We start from the raw sequence: 18,424 nt of genomic DNA, 5'->3' as shown, positions 1-18,424 counted from the left end.
ATTCCAGTTAGCGATTATAGGAAGAGCATTCATTGTATGGGCGTCACATACCTACATTTGTTAAATCCTTAAATATTTAAATAAGCTCAACGCTGTTTTTGGAGCATATGCGTATGGAAATAAGGTTCAAAATGGCATTAAAACCTAAAAATCGACAAAAATCACATAGCGACTTTTGTAGGCACAGCGACGAAAATATTTGTATTATTTTTATGTTCAAATATAGTTTGTTTTATAGGTAACCAAAAGTTATGTGTAAAGTACCTAATTGAACACATACACTAATTAGTTGAATTACTAATTAAATTTCCAAACTCTTTTAGGATGCACTGGCAGTTGATCAGAGCTGAGATTCACTTAAAAGTGAGACTTATAAACGGGACGAATTGTATGTAAATTATATAATTAGTGTCACGTTTCATTACTTGAGTCTATTAGTTTATCCCAGAGCCCGATTCAGATTTAATAATTTGTTATGATTTTAAACTGGTTTTGATACGACATTGACGAGCATCTTGGTGATTGGCCCACATCTCACGCACGACTTTCACTTCATTCCGCATGCACCAATCCGTGTAAGAAATTTTCAAGGTCTCAAAATAAGATCAAAACCATGACAAGTTCTGACATCTGAACTGGGCTACCGCTCTTTCTTTAGTTAGGGTTTTCTTTTACATATTATTTTTTGCAATCAACGTCAAATCTGGTCACTAGTAAACGCGTCAAACCGTAAGCCAACAAACCCTAACCCTTACAACATCTGACTAGTTCCATTTTGTCGTCAAAGATCATAACAAAACAAAAAGAACAATTATAATAGAACAATACTGAAGTGTGCGTTTCCCGTTTAGCATTTGAAGGGTTCTATTATTTCAATTCATTTTAGACGCCCTTTATTTTGCTGAGAGCTCACGAGTTAGAAATACATTGAATTGTTCGTCTACAGCAGCGGTCGGCAACCTTTTACTTAACAGCCAAGGGCCACATAGCAGTTTACGAAGTGGACGCGGGCCGCACTTTGTTAATATTTATGACTTTATACAGACATTGTCATTTGTCAATAATACAAAATAGCCAGGGAGGCTCGGGGGCCGCAAGTGAGAGGTTCGCGGGCCACTGGTTGCCAACCGCTGGTCTACAGTCTACATCTACACTATCGCTAGATAGCTCGATAGATATGATTAATGCAAATAGTAGAAACTTAGTGGGACTATTACAACTGTCAGATTTCGAATCCACATCAAATCAACAGTTGATTTTATTGCATACTGAGTCTTGATTCCATCAACGGTGGATAATATCATTTGGTACAACCAAAACTCAACTCTAAACTAAGAGTGGTTCGGTTTGGTTTGCTTGTCACCCTAACTGTGGATTGTTAATGTCAAATTTTGACATTGTAATACGTATTCGAGAACTTATGATTTTTCCCACATCAACGGGAGATCAACACGAAACGTCAAATGTCGCTTGTCGAATAGGGGTCCAGGACACTAGCGTTGAGAAAAAATGCCAATAGAAACTTAAATAATGTGTGGAAATTTTCACGAAACTTTTCGTACATACATTTTATCTTTTCGATACAAAGACTTGATGCTTGGGCATTTTCTACACATGTTTTTCTCCATAGCAACTATTTTTCCACATAGCTCCTGCCGGCCTAGCCAAGGTTACAATCGCTATCGCTTCGACAACGAAAAGCATTATGTCTCTCTATCACTCTTCTATATTAGTGCGACAGTGACAGTTGCGTTTCGATCGCTACGGAGCGTAAGCGATCGGCATCTTGGCTACGCGGCCAGGCCGAAATAACTCTTTTCGCAAAGAGCGGTTCTGTCGACAATAACTAGCTCGTATCGAAAATAAAATATTCATTTGACAGAAACTTATTTCATTTATGTTGAAATATATTACGTAAAAAAAAATTACTACTATTTTACAAGCTTTCATTTAGTTTCACCTGACCGTTGTCCTGTCTGTCTGTAATCAAATCTTGCAAGTTAAATTTGATCCACTTCCCGGTTTCCGATTGAGCTGAAATTTTGCATGCATGCATAAATCGCATGACAATGCAATATTATGGTACAATCGAGCTGATCTGACGATGGAGACAGGAGGTGGCCATAGGAACTCTGTGATGAAACAATGCAACCTAATTGTAGTGTTAGGGGTTTTTAGAATTGTCTCGAGTATTAGTTGTCTGTCGTAAGAAAAGTACAGTCAGCGATAAAAGCTTGTACCAAAAATGAAATTTATGCCAAAAACTTATTTTATTGACTATGCACCTTTTATGTTTTTGATGAGGTTGACAACATTATTGCAGTATCACTCTTTCACTCGATTATTTTATTCAATTGATTAATAGGGAAAGATTTAGGGTCAGCTGCACCAACCAAAGTTAACAGACCGATCAACGTCACGCAGTATTAGAGACCGATGAAAGTCATGAAACTTCCCATACATTAAAATTTAGTGAACGCTTTAACGGTCACAGAACGTTTTGGTTCGAAAGACCCTTAGAGATACCTAGTTGTATTTGGACTTCACTATTTCACAGGTCAGCGTGGAACTAGATTTCTAGCCCTTTTTAGTTTTTGTTCAAATTCCATTACATATTAACCACTCTAATGTAATCTATGTTTGCTCGCATGCGACTCATTTAGCTATCCAATAATCAACGCCAAGTGTACGTCAAACATCTGAGCGTCTGCATCTCGATTGCTGAGCAAACCGCATACGCGCGGAAGTACTCAAGTTGAGCGACTACACGCTCAGTGTGCGTTGAGTAATTGAGCATTGAGTGCATCAGTAATTTGTGGTTAGTTTCATTCGTTTGGGAAAAAACCTTAAACTGTCTAAATGTGAAGCGCACTTATACAGTTTTAATACAAGCTTAGCAGTCGGCCGTAACATTTTATTTATGGTCAGAAAAAAAAAGTTTAAACAAAGTCTATTAAGGTAAACGGCCCCAAGTTCGTGTTAGTACGTTATTTCGTTAGTTTTGTTTCTGGCGCAAATAATAAGGAATTCAAATATTTTTTATTCAAATTATACATATGAAAAAAATCTGTAATATTTAATCTCTTCAATAAAATAATAACCAATATTTTAGTGATTAAACTGAGAATAATACGACGGTCGAAACTGTCAGACGGCCGCGAACAGCTGTGTTGTATGCGTGCACTTTTTTTAGGCGTAAGGTGCGCGCTCTCACTTGTTAAGCTTATAGGAAGGAATAAAGCTAAACCCATTCGAATAAAAGTTTTTGAGAGTGTTTCTGTGGGTTCCTTAGTAATTGATTTGATAAGAAAAAAGATTGAATATATGCATAGAAATAACTTAAAATTGCAATAAATCGACTCACTAAATAGCGGTCATTTTATTTTTTGTGTGTCTCGTCTCCTATTTCGTGCCACTCACGAATCAAGGATTTTCTAGATACATTTTGAGTGCTTGTTTTTAAATATAACAACGAAGATAATTAAAAAAATAAATTAGGAAACAATTAATGTATTTCATGAAGTTTCGTATGAGCGAAATTCGGTATATGTTTTTTTCACTAGAATTCTCATAAAACGAGTTTGAATGTGACCCGAGTTAAAAATTTTAAGGTATATTCCACGTATATTCTCATATTAACTACTAGCACAATCTTATTTATTATTAAATTTATTTGATTTATTTTTGTGTATGTTTAAATTTAACGTATAAGATAGTAAATTATTTTTTGTAAACAATTTTTATTTTTAGTTATTTTTTAAATATTTAAAAACGTTTTTTTTCATTTTTTTTTATTTATATAGTTTGGCTTTTAATCAAGTATTAAAGTACCCATATGATTTACAAAGTCTTAATTCAACCATTAAAGTCGACGAGTACAAAAAACTTTAAGCTTCCAATTATTCGTAAGTATGTAAGACCGTTAATTATTTAAAATGATTATCCGCATATTATCACCAATTTCTCTAAGAAAACTTTATCCCGAAACAGGGGACACGAATTCACGAACTTAGGAGCTGACCTAAATTTGTATCACGAAATGGGAGCCAAATAAGAGGTTCACGAAAAAATTCATATAAAAAAAAGTTTCAACTAAAACCCTACAGTTTATACATTAAATGATTAACAAATAACATATATAACTTATTCAAAAGCTTTCAAGGTATTGATATGCTTAGTAATATTTAAAAAAATATACAAACTCTCAACTCACTCTCAAGAGCCTTAACCTGCCGAAACAGGGGCCCTTTACCTTAATTGTATGCTTTTATGCCACCAGTTAAATAATGTATAGGTGGCTCTTTGAGCTGTAACTTAGACATAGCCAATCCCCGGCCCTGCCATTTTAAAAATAAGTAATTCAAATAACAATCCACAAAAAAATGTATAAGTATAGAGTTAGTACAAGATAAGTCTGCAACGATTTTGATAGCACACGCAGTACAAGTGTTATTTTAAAGGTCAAACTTCTATGAAATTATGACGTATAAATAACACACTTGTACTAGCTGCGAGTGCTCAAAATCGTTGCAGACTTATCTTGGTCTAATTCTATAGACAATAGATAGAGTATAAATTATCGAAGCTGCTCACCAAATTTCATAGTAAATTATTTCGTTCGTCGATCATAGGTACTTATCTATCAAGTATATATACTACTCACCAGAATTCCATTTAGTAGGCATCTCAATTTTATTCCTTCAGTAATTGTTGAAAATTTTTCATTTCCAGTCTCGGCATAACTCCAGTGAGCTCCGTGTGGATCGGCGCGTGGTGGATCGGGTTTCTGTTATCAGCACTTCTCTGCCTTATAGTGGCAGTTCCACTGTTGGCTTTCCCCTACGAGCTCCCAGGTAACTGTGATAGGTTATAGAAAAAAACGCCCACACTTCTAGTCCGTCCGATCTCATCCATTTACCAGTTACCACACTAGCTGACTAACAACAGCTTTAAAGCAGAGGGGCTACCGCGAAAACCGAAATTCGCAAATTGCGGGGATCTTTCTCTTTTACTCCAATGAAGGCGTAATTAGAGTGACAGAGAAAAATGCCCGCAATTTGCGAACTTCGATTTTCGCGGTTACAGCCCTGGTGTCTACATGCCCTGTTTACATACATACCATGGCCCACACTGTTATTAACTGTCCATCGGTAAACCTTATTACAAAAGGCATAAGGTCCACCGATGGACAGTTAAGACTGTTGCTGTTGGTACAAGACAGGTATTTGATAATGTATACTAGCAAATTAAAGCATCAAGGCTACATTCGTGATCACCATATAAGTCAAAAGACATCCACTAGGCATAATTCCTAGACTCTCCGCACCACCAATCATGTGCCGCCCAATGGTTCCATGCGATTTACATATTACATATTTAAAGGGCCCATATATTGGTATAGGTATACTGAACCCTACAAACCTACAAAGTTGTAGGCTACCTTCTCTGGCTACGTCCTCCGGTTACAGAGCACCGAAACAGTAACGGCAGCGATACATTAGGGTCAGGGATCTAAATCCATTTAATTTTTGGACAATAGTTGCCTGAACTGCGTTCGAGCGCCAAACTACCTCGGCAGAAATGAGTGCCTTTCATCCCTTGGTTAACAATGTACTCTTTTTATCTTCTAGGTGCCGAAGAAATCCGCAACTCCAAAGTCTCCGAAGCTCACGACTCGGCCTCCAAATCTGCCGCCTTCAGCTCTCTCCGAGAACTGCCTCGAGCGGCCACGGCGCTGCTCCGGAACCCCACGTTCTTGTTCCTGAACCTGGCGGGAGCCAGTGAGGGCATGCTGATCTCAGGATTCGCCGCGTTTCTGCCCAAGCTGATTGAGAACCAGTTCGCGGTTAGCGCGTCAGAAGCTGCTCTGTTGCTAGGTAAGCAGGTTTGTTCTGATTATACCTTCACGATTTTTCCACATTATTAAATTGTACAACGGGACTATCGCGTATTTAAGTTTTAAGATTTACCTCCGACGTTTCGAGGACGGCGTTGTCCCTGTTGCCTCGGAGAAGACTGGCTAAAGTTCTCCCGTTGTAGATCTCATTAAGGTTTAGAATTGACTGAAAGTGATGACGGATATTATCTACTCGGTAAAACTGCTGCAAGATTGACTGGCATATAATTATAGGGTTATCACATTTAGGGCAGCAAAACAAAATGAAGGATGGATGTTTTAAATGGAAAACGTTTTATAAGTTACATTTGTAGGTAAATCCATCTACTTAGAACTGTTATTAAGTACTTAGGTACATGTAAAAAGTAACGTGCCTCTATGTCTTCATCTTTTTGCTTTAAATGAGGATGGAGCCATGTGTTTTTTTTGTCTCGTATTCTCGAAAAACCATGATTTTGCTTCTATAATCGCTGTTTCGCTCCCTTTGGTTTTACGTATCTTGGAAACATTCCTTAAACTAGGTACCTCTACTAAAAACAATTTCTAACATTAGAATCCTTTTTGCAGGTGTTATCACAGTCCCTGCTGGCGGAGGTGGAACATTCCTCGGAGGCTGGCTGGTCAAACGCTGGAACCTCGCTTGTGCCGGCATCATCAAGCTATGCGTGGCCGCAACGTTGGTCGCTGCTGCCTTCACATTTAGCTTCGTGTTGACGTGTGACGACTATCCCTTTGCTGGGGTCACTGTGGCATATAACTCTCCTAGTGTGGCTGGGTAGGTTATTTGAAATGTTTATTGGGTTTCATTTCACGTAGACATTGTTGCTTACATCAATTGGATTATATTGGTAACAAAATTGGTTGCTACAAAAACAGCTGACAAACTGAACAAGTTACATGGTAAACGAAGCAAGAAGCTATTTCGTCACAGGGGAGATGGTCCTCTTAGCATTGTTTTGCAATCCATCTAGGAGAAGGATACCAAAATAAAACCCGGAATGGAGTTTCCGTAAGGCGCTAGTAGGGTCCAACCTGAAATATGCGACAGATTCCTGCAGCTGACCTGTCTCCACACGTATTGGCTCGCCTTTCCTGTGGCATAAGACAGTGAAGCCGAGAGGGTAATGCAGGTGCTGGGCATCCCTGCGTTTCCTTAATTCCGTCCCAGGCAGTGTAATGTATGTTACACCATAAATCGTCTGCAATAGACTTAAAGGCCAATGATGATGGTGACATGGTAAAAAATAATGTTTAATTAAACATAACTTAATTTTTTTACTAGTTGTTAGTTAATATACTTATCTAAATCTATACATCTTATAAAACAAAGTCCGCCGCCGTGTCTGTCTGTTTGTATGTTCGCGATACACTCAAAAACTACTGAACGGATTTTCATGCGGTTTTCATCTATCAATAAAGTGATTCTTGAGGAAGGTTATAATAGGTACCTACATAATTTGTTTAGGTTTCCCCGTGCAAAGCAGGGGCGGGTCGCTAGTTCTTCTTAAAAATAATTGATTCATCAACAGTTTCTTGTGATCATAATCACGGCGATGTACCTTATATTTAGCTATTATAAAAATACTTCTCCAGGATACCACCATTAGATCCTGACCTGATGCAAAACAACAGTTAAGAACATAAAGTTAAAAGTAAAAAAAATCCCTTAAAACCCTTAACCCTTTTAAAGTTTCAAACAAAAGAGAATTTCCCAAATTTCTTCTTCCGTCGAACACTCGCTAAACATCCGAACATAATTATGAAATTTGAATGTAATAATTCCCCAGCTCGGACCGATTGTCCGCGGCCTGCAACGCCAACTGCGGGTGCTCCGGCGCGGCGTTCGCGCCCGTCTGCGGCGCCGACGGCGTCGTCTACTACTCGCCCTGCCACGCCGGCTGCAGCCAGGGCGTGCTGGCCGGGGTCGCTCAGCTATACAGCGACTGTGCTTGCATTGGCAATGGGACTTCCTTGTACAGTATTCCAGGTAGGTTTACTAGAAACACCTACTTTAAAAGTTATTCAGCTCTGATTAGTCGTCGTTCGAAAGACTGCAAGTGCTGTCTGCGGCGCTGACGACATCGTCTACTACTCGCCCTGTCACTCCGGCTGCAGCCAGGGAGTGCTGGCACCGCTAAAGGCAATGGGACTTCCTTGTACAGTGTTCCATGTAGTCTAAAAGGAGTGGACTCTAGGCCTAATCTTCGTAATTTCAGCCAATAGGTAACTTAAGCGTTGACGGTTGACTCCTAGTGGATGAAAAACTAATTGAAACATGTTTGACATGTCAGTTGTCAGGCAATGACAGAAAATGAGCCTACACCTACGCCTCCTTCTCCTGTGTGACCTTCCGTCACACAAAATAAAACACCCGATGAAATTTTTATATCTATCATTCCATCTACATAACTCTTAAGAATAGGAGTTTCCAATAAACTTTGAATCGAGGGCTACGGCCAGGCCTTTGGCTAACGGGGCAGAACCGTAGCTAGGAAACTCTTGCTTAAAGGCAAAATACTTTAGCACCCGTTGTCTTTGTTTTAGAAGAATTTGTGGACTGTTATCTCAAGAACATTTTATTTGTATTCCCCAGATTCGAACGTGTCAGTCCCGTACGAAGCCATCAACAGTATCTGCAGCTCGTCCTGCCCGTATCTGTGGCTGTTCGTGTTCCTTTCTTTCTGCGTCATGCTGTTCACGTTCATAGCTACCATGCCTGCTCTTTCTGCCACACTGAGGTACCTACCTACATTATTGTTATAAGTACTCTTAACATTTTGAACTTAGCTTTATGACCGCAAAAGACGCTCACACAGGCCATACTCGCACACGGTAAGCCATACCCTCCACAACGCCATAATGTGTAAACATGTCAAGATTTACAAATCCTCTAATGCATCATGCTGCAAAATATGTTTATGCAAATTAACCTATACTTGTATGTAATCGTAAATCAAATGTCTTTGTATTCCCCAACAGAATAAACAAAAAAACAGGTTAATAACGTTTCATCGGGCTTATTCTACTCGTATGGAATTGATCAACAAAAACCATCTGGCAATTACAGATGTAGTGCATAATTATTTTCCATCGTATTTTCACGGAAACGTACGAACGTGTCTTGCTATTTCAATCAGTCTCGATATAAAAAGTACTGAGGTTGACAAGTATGACACATACGAACGTTTCCGGGAAAATACGATGGAAAACAATTATCCACTACATCTGTACAAGCGTGTTCTGTTTTTCTTTTGATCAGATTGACTTTTTTTGTAACGTAACTGTAAAGCACACTGTTCAAGGATAAGCTAATAGTTTTTGCCACATTCACAGATGCGTACGCGAAGACCAGCGTTCATTCGCCCTCGGGATCCAATGGATCAAGGTCCGTCTGCTCGGCACCATCCCGGCTCCACTACTGTTCGGATTCCTCATCGACCTGTCGTGTTCGCTGTGGGCGCGGACCTGCGACCGCTCTGGGGCTTGCTTGCTTTATGATAACTACAATATGAGCAGGTTGGTAACCAGCGTTTAATAGTGTCTTTTGGATAGTATGAGGTAGTTCTAAAGGGGGCCACAGATTCATCAGGCGTCATCATCATCATCATCTCAGCCATAAGACGTCCACTGCTGAACATAGGCCTCCCCCTTGGACCTCCATACGTGCCGGTTGGAAGCGACCCGCATCCAGCGTCTTCCGGCGACCTTAACAAGGTCGTCTGTCCACCTTGTGGGTGGACGTCCTACGCTGCGCTTGCTAGTCCGTGGTCTCCACTCGAGCACTTTTCGACCCCATCGGCCATCTTCTCTGCGTACAATGTGGCCTGCCCATTGCCACTTCAGCTTGCTAATCCGGTGGGCTATGTCGGTGACTTTAGTTCGTCTTCGGATCTCCTCATTTCTGATTCGATCACGTAGAGAAACTCTGAGCATAGCCCTCTCCATAGCTCGTTGAGCGACTTTGAGTTTTGAAATGACGCCGATAGTGAAAGACCACGTTTCGGAGCCGTAAGTCATCACTGGTAACACATATTTATTAAAGACTTTCGTCTTGCATTTCGTCTTTCATAGGCGTACCCAGCATTTTTTTAAGGGTGGGGCAGATAGGGTTACGTGCCTTAATTGTTCCTAAAATTTTTTAGCTTCTCGTCAGACCACAGACCAGGGTGGGGCAAGTTGCCCCACTTGCCCCACCGTGCGTACGCCTATGCACAGATTACCAGTTCGTCGGACGATATCAGCCTGTCAGTTGTTCGGAACTGTCACCTTTTGAGATTAACTCATCATCATCATTATCGTCATCTCAGCCATAAGACGTCCACTGCTGAACATAGGCCTCCCCCGTGACCTCCATTCGATGATTAACTGACAGGCTGATATCTTCGCGCAACTCTTTTAACCCTCCTAACCCCTCTGACACACTATTCGTGAACTTGCGGAAAAATTCGTATAAAAATCAGTATGACTTTGCTTAATCTTTTGCAAGTGGTATTCAGGCGTAAGTATTCCTACTTCAAATAAAACACTTCAATGTAAGTGCTACGCCCTTATTAAAAAGATTTCTTTATATTCCAGGTACATGCTAGCCCTAGCCCTCCTAGGCAAGCTCTGTTCTCTTCTCTTCTTCTTCCTAGCCTGGTGGTTCTACAGACCGCCGGGCGGCAAGACCGGCAACGCCGTCGTACCTTCAGTAGACCTCGTCGTCTGCGCCGAGAAGACCAACGGAGTTGCCAACGGTAATGTTGCCAACAATGTTGCCAACGGGGATAAAGTGGGGAACGGGTATTGTAACGCGGCGTTAGAGTGTAGTGAGCATTTGTAAGATATTTGTAAAGGACTTTTTTAAGTAGTCTGGCCTGGTATGGGCGTTAAGATATTCTGATTTTGGCACCCCTTTATACGGATTACGGATAGCCTTAGTGCTATTTTATACTGAATTTACATGCTCGTACTGAATTTATATAGGTAATGAAGGAATTATCATAATTTCCTCGAAACCCAAAAAAAAACCATTAAACTTTGCTGGAATATAGAATTTTGCGTTTTTTTAAATATTGAACATACCTATGAATGTTATCTTCGAGGGGTTGCTAGATTTAGATTTGCCTTGGCAAACAAGGTACATTTATTACATAAAATACCTAATACTTAGGTATCCAGTATTTTATATTTAGGTAACCAGGTGAATGGTAATTTTACCCATTTCCTTCCTCCTCCTTCCTCATCCTCCTTCCTTCCCATCTCTCATCTTCATCTTTCTTTCTTTTCTCATCTTCCTTCTTGTTCATCCTTTCGTTTTAAGTAGCTTTGCTCGGAAGTCGGTATAATTAGTCAATTTTATCGATAAGTGGTAACAGTTCTATTTATTGTTAAAAGGTTTTTGATTACTTGGTACTTACCAATTGTATCTACCATGATTACCAAAAGGTTCATACCTAAATTAAAACTAAATACCATTCGCAAATTGTATTATACGTTAGTACCCTTTAGAAACTGATAAAAATGTGGGTAGTTTTAAAATAAAAAGATTAAAGCACTATAGACCAGTCAAATCTTACAAAAAAATCTCCTAAAAAAACAATGCGTGATGTAGTTCTGTATTTTTTATATATTGTTTGGAGTCCTTGGAGGAATGTGAGACTATGTTTTGCAAGCAAAAAAAAGTTGTGCTCTCTGTGTAATTTGCGAAAAACTGCAAAAATTTCAGACTTTTTTCAGAATTTACAGATTTATTGTAAAACTATGGGTTTTTGGTCAAAACTTGCTATGTAATGTTGAAAGTATATTAAATTTGGAAAAATTTAAGCCCATAAACAGTGGCTTATGTCAAATAGTTCTTGAAATATGGGGCTTTAAAAAAAGGGTATTTTTTCCTTGAAATGAAATTACAAGTTTTTCCTATATTTTAAGACAAATATCGGCACAACCGCTCATGCTATGATATATATTGCAATGAATAAAGTTATAGAAAATTTAATTACCTTTCATTTAAGTGCTAGAAAAAGTCAGTAAGTCTTACAGTACTGAAGTTATCGTAAAAAAATGAAATTGCTATAATGGGGAAGGCAACTGATGTATTGTTTAAGGCATTGTCAAAATCCCTTCAAAAGGCAGTACCATCGTCGAGAGCGCAATATTTATTTATTTATTTATTTATTTATTTATTTATTTATTTATTATTCGGAGAACCAACAGCTATCAATTGTACAATAGATATGTATATAGATAACAGAAAGCCAATTATAGGTTCCCGCCAATAGCAACAGGTTAACAAACAAATGGTGGTTATTAGCACTAAATTTTACAACGTGTTACCACTAATATTCTAAAATACGTATACTTATTATATTATTCTAAAATACAAAGCAATACTCTTTATGGTACATACTGAACTAGGAAAACAAAACTTATTAATAATATACATCTATCGATACAGTAATATGCTATCGCATACGACTCGCTCACTTAAATAATTTGTCTGTCAGAATACGTCTTATAGTTGTGATGTTGCTATTAAAAACGTCAATATCACGCTCTTTCGATAGTTCATTTAGACTTTTACCAGCTCGTAATAGAAAGCTATTCTTTCTATAATTTCGCGATGAAAATGGTATTGAGAGGGGAGGGAAGTATCTTTTAGACCTAGATGGAATATTGAAGGAGAGCTTAGCGAGCAATTCAGGACAATCAATGTTACCATTTAAAATTTTAAGTATATAAGTAATATCTGCAATCTGTCGACGTTTATGTAATGGAACAAGATGATGTTTTTTACAGATACTGTCATAATTTGACGAATTATAAGGAGTTTTCAATTTAAAACAGAGATATTTTACAAACTTTTTCTGTATACGTTCAATTCTGTTAACATAAATATTATAACATGGGTTCCAAATTTGAGACGCATATTCAAGTTTGCTTCTTACATATGTACAATAAAGAACTTTAATGGTTTTAATTTGGGTAAAATGTAAGGAGCTACGCATTATAAATCCCAATACCTTAGTAGCACTAGTTACTATATTATCTATATGTGCGTCAAATAATAGCTTTGAATCATGGGTGACTCCCAGGTCCTTCATATATGGCACAGTTTTGAGCACATGATTATTAAGCTTATATGTAGTTGGAATTGCATTTTGTTGTCTCGTGAAGGTTAATGTAAAACATTTAGATACATTGAGGTCTAATTTATTGGTCTGACAATATGCAACGAGACGCGTAAGGTCATCTTGTAAAAGAGCAGAATCATCTAATGAATTTACTTTGGTAAAAATTTTCATGTCGTCAGCAAAACAAAGCAATTTAGAAAAATGGAAACAATCACTGATGTCATTTACAAATATATTAAAAAGCAAAGGCCCCAGCAACGATCCTTGCGGAACGCCACTGGGAACAGTTACCCAGCCAGACATATAGTTGTTAATGACGACAGCTTGCGACCTGTTATTAATATAAGACGTGAACCAGCGCAACAGATCACCGTGAATACCCATATTATTTAACTTAGTGATTAGCAATTTATGGTCAATTCTATCGAACGCTTTACTATAGTCTGTATATACTACATCTACTTGACTACCTTCAGACATGACTTTAGTTACATAATCATTATACATATAATATAAGACGTGAACCAGCGCAACAGATCACCGTGAATACCCATATTATTTAACTTAGTGATTAGCAATTTATGGTCAATTCTATCGAACGCTTTACTATAGTCTGTATATACTACATCTACTTGACTACCTTCAGACATGACTTTAGTTACATAATCATTAATCATTACAATATACGATTATCTTTTACCGGTTTTCCCCGATAGCAGTAGAGCGACGTCGGAGATCAACCATTTTTAAAATGCACCCCTCTCTTAAGCACTTCAATTCAGTAATGAAATCAAGACACAATCTGTAGTTTGGCTTGTTTCTCGGCTCCATTTTTTGCTTGTAGCCATAGATCCCACGATGCCGATTCCGATTTAACAATTTGTTATGATTTTGAACTTGTTTTCATACGACCGACCTTGACGGTAATAATTATAGTTCACGGCAATTGGCGTGGTGTTGGATAAACACACTGAAAGTCATGTCACTAGTATCTAGCTCGCGCTCGCTTATTGGTGCTCTTGAGTGAACTCTGAGTCGTGGTAATACAAGATCACGATAATATCCTAACCGTATCATAAAGATTCATCAGAATCAGCTACCATTACCCACTCTAGGTAAACGTTTAGTTATAGGGCATGTATGTGACTCAGTCTTGTCATGTAACCAGTATATCAAAACTTCTTCAATGGTTTACCGAATTTACACAATAAATTACAAATTCATTTCCAATGGTTGTTAAGGCTGAAATGAATGTGGTGCTACTGCTCAGAGAGTTGTCAATCCACGGGTTGTAACTAGCAATACCTCTTTCACTAGTAGTATTTACTGTATAAAATAAATGTATTTATAGTAAAAAATAAAAATAATTGGAAAGTAAATGGGTCAATTTATCAATAGAAAACAAGTAATTGTGTGGTTTTATGAAACCACGATACAAGTGAAACTTTTTTCGGATTGTAGAGTAGATATAGGCATTTAACTAAAAATATTCGGAAATTTATCGGATTTAGGGTGTTCAAAACGGGTTTTTTAATCTTAACTTAATTAATATTCTCTTTAATTATCTTATAAAAGCTCGCCCAACGCCAATTACGCCAGTTACTCAACATGATGCTGTAGTTCATTATTAATATCGCTTATACGAGTCAAGTCAAGGGCTAAAGAAACCGGTATGTAAGCTTACCGATATGAAACAAATGTATGCGATCCGCCCGGCTTGGCACATCATGTTAACACACACTTATCTATACTTTCCTACGTGTTTCGTTCAGTTCTTTTTCTATAAATGATTTGGTTTGTCAGTTTATACACCTATCTAGTAAAGACTAGTAGTAACAGGATATTGCCAGTTAAGACCCGTGGATTATAACACAAACGTATACCTAGAGTGGGTAATGGTAACTGATTCTGATGTATCAATTTGTTATGGTTAGGATTTTATCGTGATCTTGTATTACCATTACCACGACTCAGAGTACACTCAAGAGCACCAATAAGCGAGCGCAAGCTAGATACTAATGACATGACTTCCAGTAATTTCAGTGTGTTTCACCAAAACCACGCCGATTACCGTGAACTATTGTCAAGGTCAGTCGTATTAAAACAAGTTCAAAACCATAACAAATTGTAAAATCAGAATTGGCATCATGAAATCTACGGCTACAACCAAAAAGTGGGGCCGAGAAACAAGCCAAACTACAGATTGTGTCTTGATTTCATTACTGAATGAATGAAGTGCTTAAGAGGTGAGTGGCGTGAGTGCATTTTAAAAATGGTTGATCTCTGACGTCGCTCTCGACAATGGTACTGCCTTTTGAAGGGATTTTTATAATGCCTAAAACAATACATTAGTTGCCTTCCCCATTATAGCAATTTCATTTTTTTACGATAACTTCAGTACTGTAAGACTTACTGACTTTTTCTAGCACTTAAATGAAAGGTAATTAAATTTGCTATAACTTTCATTGCCATATATATCATAGCATGAGCGGTTGTGCCGATATTTGTCTTAAAATATAGGAAAAACTTGTAATTTCATTCCAAGGAAAAAAAATACCCTTTTTTTAAAGCCCCATATCTCAAGAACTATTTGACATACGGCGCTGTTTGTGGGCTTAAATTGTTCCAAATTTAATATTCTTTCAACATTACATAGCAAGTTTTGACCAAAAACCCATAATTTTATGATGAAACTGTAAAATCTGAAAAAAGTCCGAAATTTTTGCAGTTTTTCGCAAATTACGCAGAGAGCACAACTTTTTTTTGCTTGCAAAACATAGTCTCACATTCCTCTAAGGACTATAAACAATATACAAAAAATACAGAACTACATCACGCATTGTTTTTTTATTGTAAGATTTGACCGGTGTACTATACCGACGTCATTTATAATAATGTTTTGATCGTAGTGATTCGCCGTAAAAAACGATCAATTAAGCAAGTAAATCACGCACATGGAAATCTAACGAAAACTAGAACTTCCACATTTTGAACTACTAAAACAGATGTTCCGGTTACGTTTTACGATTTTTACTGTTACCGATTTAGAACTACCCTCGATTTACCTAAGTTATTTTAACGCGTGTACATTAATCATTCCAAACATTCTTAGGTACCTCTTGACTTGTCAGTACAGAATCGGGCACCCCCGCACCCACACCAACCAGTCTCACACCGATTTCTTACTGCCAAGTCAGGAAATGCCCTTAGTTAATGCAAAGATTGATTGATTGTAATGAAATAAAGGCCAAGCCATATTCGTGCTTATAATTTGATTAAGGCTCATTTAGACCATGCGAGAACTCGCATGCGAATTTCATTACATTGCGGGTTTTAATCGGTCGGTTGAAATAGACGTAACTAACAATCCGCAATGTAGGTAACTAAAATCGCATGCCAGTTCGCGCGCCGTCTAAACCAGCCCTTATGTAAATGGCGCTGTGCAGCTCCGTATCTATATTATGGTATATTAACCAAGTTACCTACTGCAAAACATAGCGCCGTGGCGTATTGGCAAGGTGCGAAGTCGGTGGAGGGAGAAGTGGCGCTGATTGTCACGTATGATCAGGAATTTCGCACATTAATGTTAGCGGCAGCCGTTTGAACTAATTTTACTCCATAAGTTTTATCTTAGAAAATCCCACAAAAGGAGGGCAGCACCAGTCGTGCACCTAGCGCATAGCGCCATCTTCTTCATCTGTCAAACCGGGGTACGATTTTTTTAAACTTTACCGATTTTATACAATCAATGAATATTTGGTTAAGGCCTGTTTTAATTGTAAAGTATCTGTGATGTGTAGTTTTAACGATATTTATGTAACAGTTCATATTACTTTAGGGATTTTAAAGTTGTATTATATTTGATTATTAATTAACACCTTAAGTGTTTTCTAAGAGTTAATAGATAATCGAACTTGGTTAGCCGTATGTGAAGATATTTCTTCATAAAATCTACCGCTAAAGTCTGTCTGTCTAGCAATAGCGGTTTTTTCAACACAGGTTTCCCGAGACTACAAGCAAAATTTTTTGACCTTAAACCCCCTCCAGACTATGCGCGTGAATCGCGGGCGAAGCCGCGAACGCGAGTGTGGAGTCGATTTCGCTGTCTGCGAAAATCGACGCCACACTCACGTTCGCGGCTTCGCGCCGCGATTCGCGCACGAGTGTGGAGGAGGCTTTAAACACAACCGAGTTCGTTTCTCTATTAATTCCTTTGATCGCCAAGAACGCCTATACACGCGCACGAAAAACGCCATGACGTGCGCATCGTGCGCGTGAATTAACGGATAAATTCTGTAATAATGCAAATATGTTTATGTAATTTTATATTATTATTCTAGTCCTTATCTACTACTAAGTTCTGATTTTAAATAGATTTTTAATCGAACATAATAATGACGTCCTACCGTTTTATTCATTTCGGCGGATTGCGTGCGGTGTTAAAGCAAATTTTTGCCATTTTTGGAGAACGGGCCTGGCAATCAAAGGGATGTAAAACACAAAGTAATCCAAATTTTGCCGCGCGAAACAAAAAAAATTTATCTTAAGGTAAATAACTAGACTAGAAAAGTACAATGTGTAATGGCACAATTTTAATATATTTAATCGGATTTATATGTAATTATTTGGCCACTTATTTATTAAGGTTTATTGTTATTTTACGATATAATTGTTGCACGACTTATGAGCATATAACATTGCATTGTCATAGCATTTATAGTATTGAATGCAAATAGGTGTAGTGCCATTGAAATCATTGAAGATTTTCAGTGTAGAAAGAAATTAAAACTTTAATGTTTTTAAATAAAATGTAATTAATCATGTCATGTGCTCATAGGACGTGTCGTGTGTTGTGTTGTACAATAGTTGTTATGGGGATTGTACATTTTGGTTGAAGACTGATCGTTTGTTAGTGTCGCGTAGTCACTCTAGATTTGCTGGTAAATGCAATAGGTTATTGGGAACTTAATATTAATGTCGTAACGAAATCAAAGATTCAGAGAGCCGTGTAAATTTACCTTAACCGATTCGGGGCTGATGACACGCCTGCCGTGTCATCAATGTTTTTACGTGTGGCGTATGACACGGGAGGAGTGTCATCATATTCTATGCGCATGGCATTGCTGCCGTGTCATGAAATTATTGTTCCGCGCCACAGCCAAAAGTTTTCGAAAATGGAACACGCAACGAATCGGTTAATTGTATATTTATCCTTTGAACGCCACGCCTATTGTGCGCGACGCGTCATTATGAACCTTGTAAGAATGCACGAAGGTTGATATTAGGCTGCAGACGCGCGCGTTAGTTGACGTCCTATGGCTCGGCGACGTCATTACGCGATTGGCGATGGCGGCAGCGACAAACATGGGTGGGAACGAAAGGTCCTATCGCTGTGTCTCGCTCCAACCTATAGTTA

The 18,424-nt window shown here is 38.2% G+C and overlaps 1 protein-coding gene across 3 annotated transcripts in view; it reads left to right on the top strand.

Moving 5' to 3' along the window:
• LOC134679807 (solute carrier organic anion transporter family member 4A1-like) overlaps positions 1–11,437 on the top strand; it is a 112,370-nt gene extending 100,933 nt beyond the window's left edge. For all 3 annotated transcript variants that reach the window (XM_063538700.1, XM_063538702.1, XM_063538701.1), the window contains 7 exons: positions 4,732–4,853; positions 5,631–5,876; positions 6,464–6,671; positions 7,684–7,883; positions 8,490–8,634; positions 9,230–9,412; positions 10,472–11,437. In XM_063538700.1, the coding sequence (XP_063394770.1) occupies positions 4,732–4,853; positions 5,631–5,876; positions 6,464–6,671; positions 7,684–7,883; positions 8,490–8,634; positions 9,230–9,412; positions 10,472–10,718 (1,351 nt within the window). In that variant the 3' untranslated portion in view covers positions 10,719–11,437. The remainder of the gene's footprint in view (positions 1–4,731; positions 4,854–5,630; positions 5,877–6,463; positions 6,672–7,683; positions 7,884–8,489; positions 8,635–9,229; positions 9,413–10,471) is intronic.
• The last annotated feature ends 6,987 nt before the right edge of the window (positions 11,438–18,424 follow it).

The sequence above is a fragment of the Cydia fagiglandana genome, chromosome 3 (assembly GCF_963556715.1).
Source record: "Cydia fagiglandana chromosome 3, ilCydFagi1.1, whole genome shotgun sequence".
Classification (NCBI taxonomy): Eukaryota; Metazoa; Arthropoda; class Insecta; order Lepidoptera; family Tortricidae; genus Cydia; species Cydia fagiglandana.
Note: the sequence above shows the minus strand (reverse complement) of the source record. Positions and strands in the feature narration are given on the sequence as shown.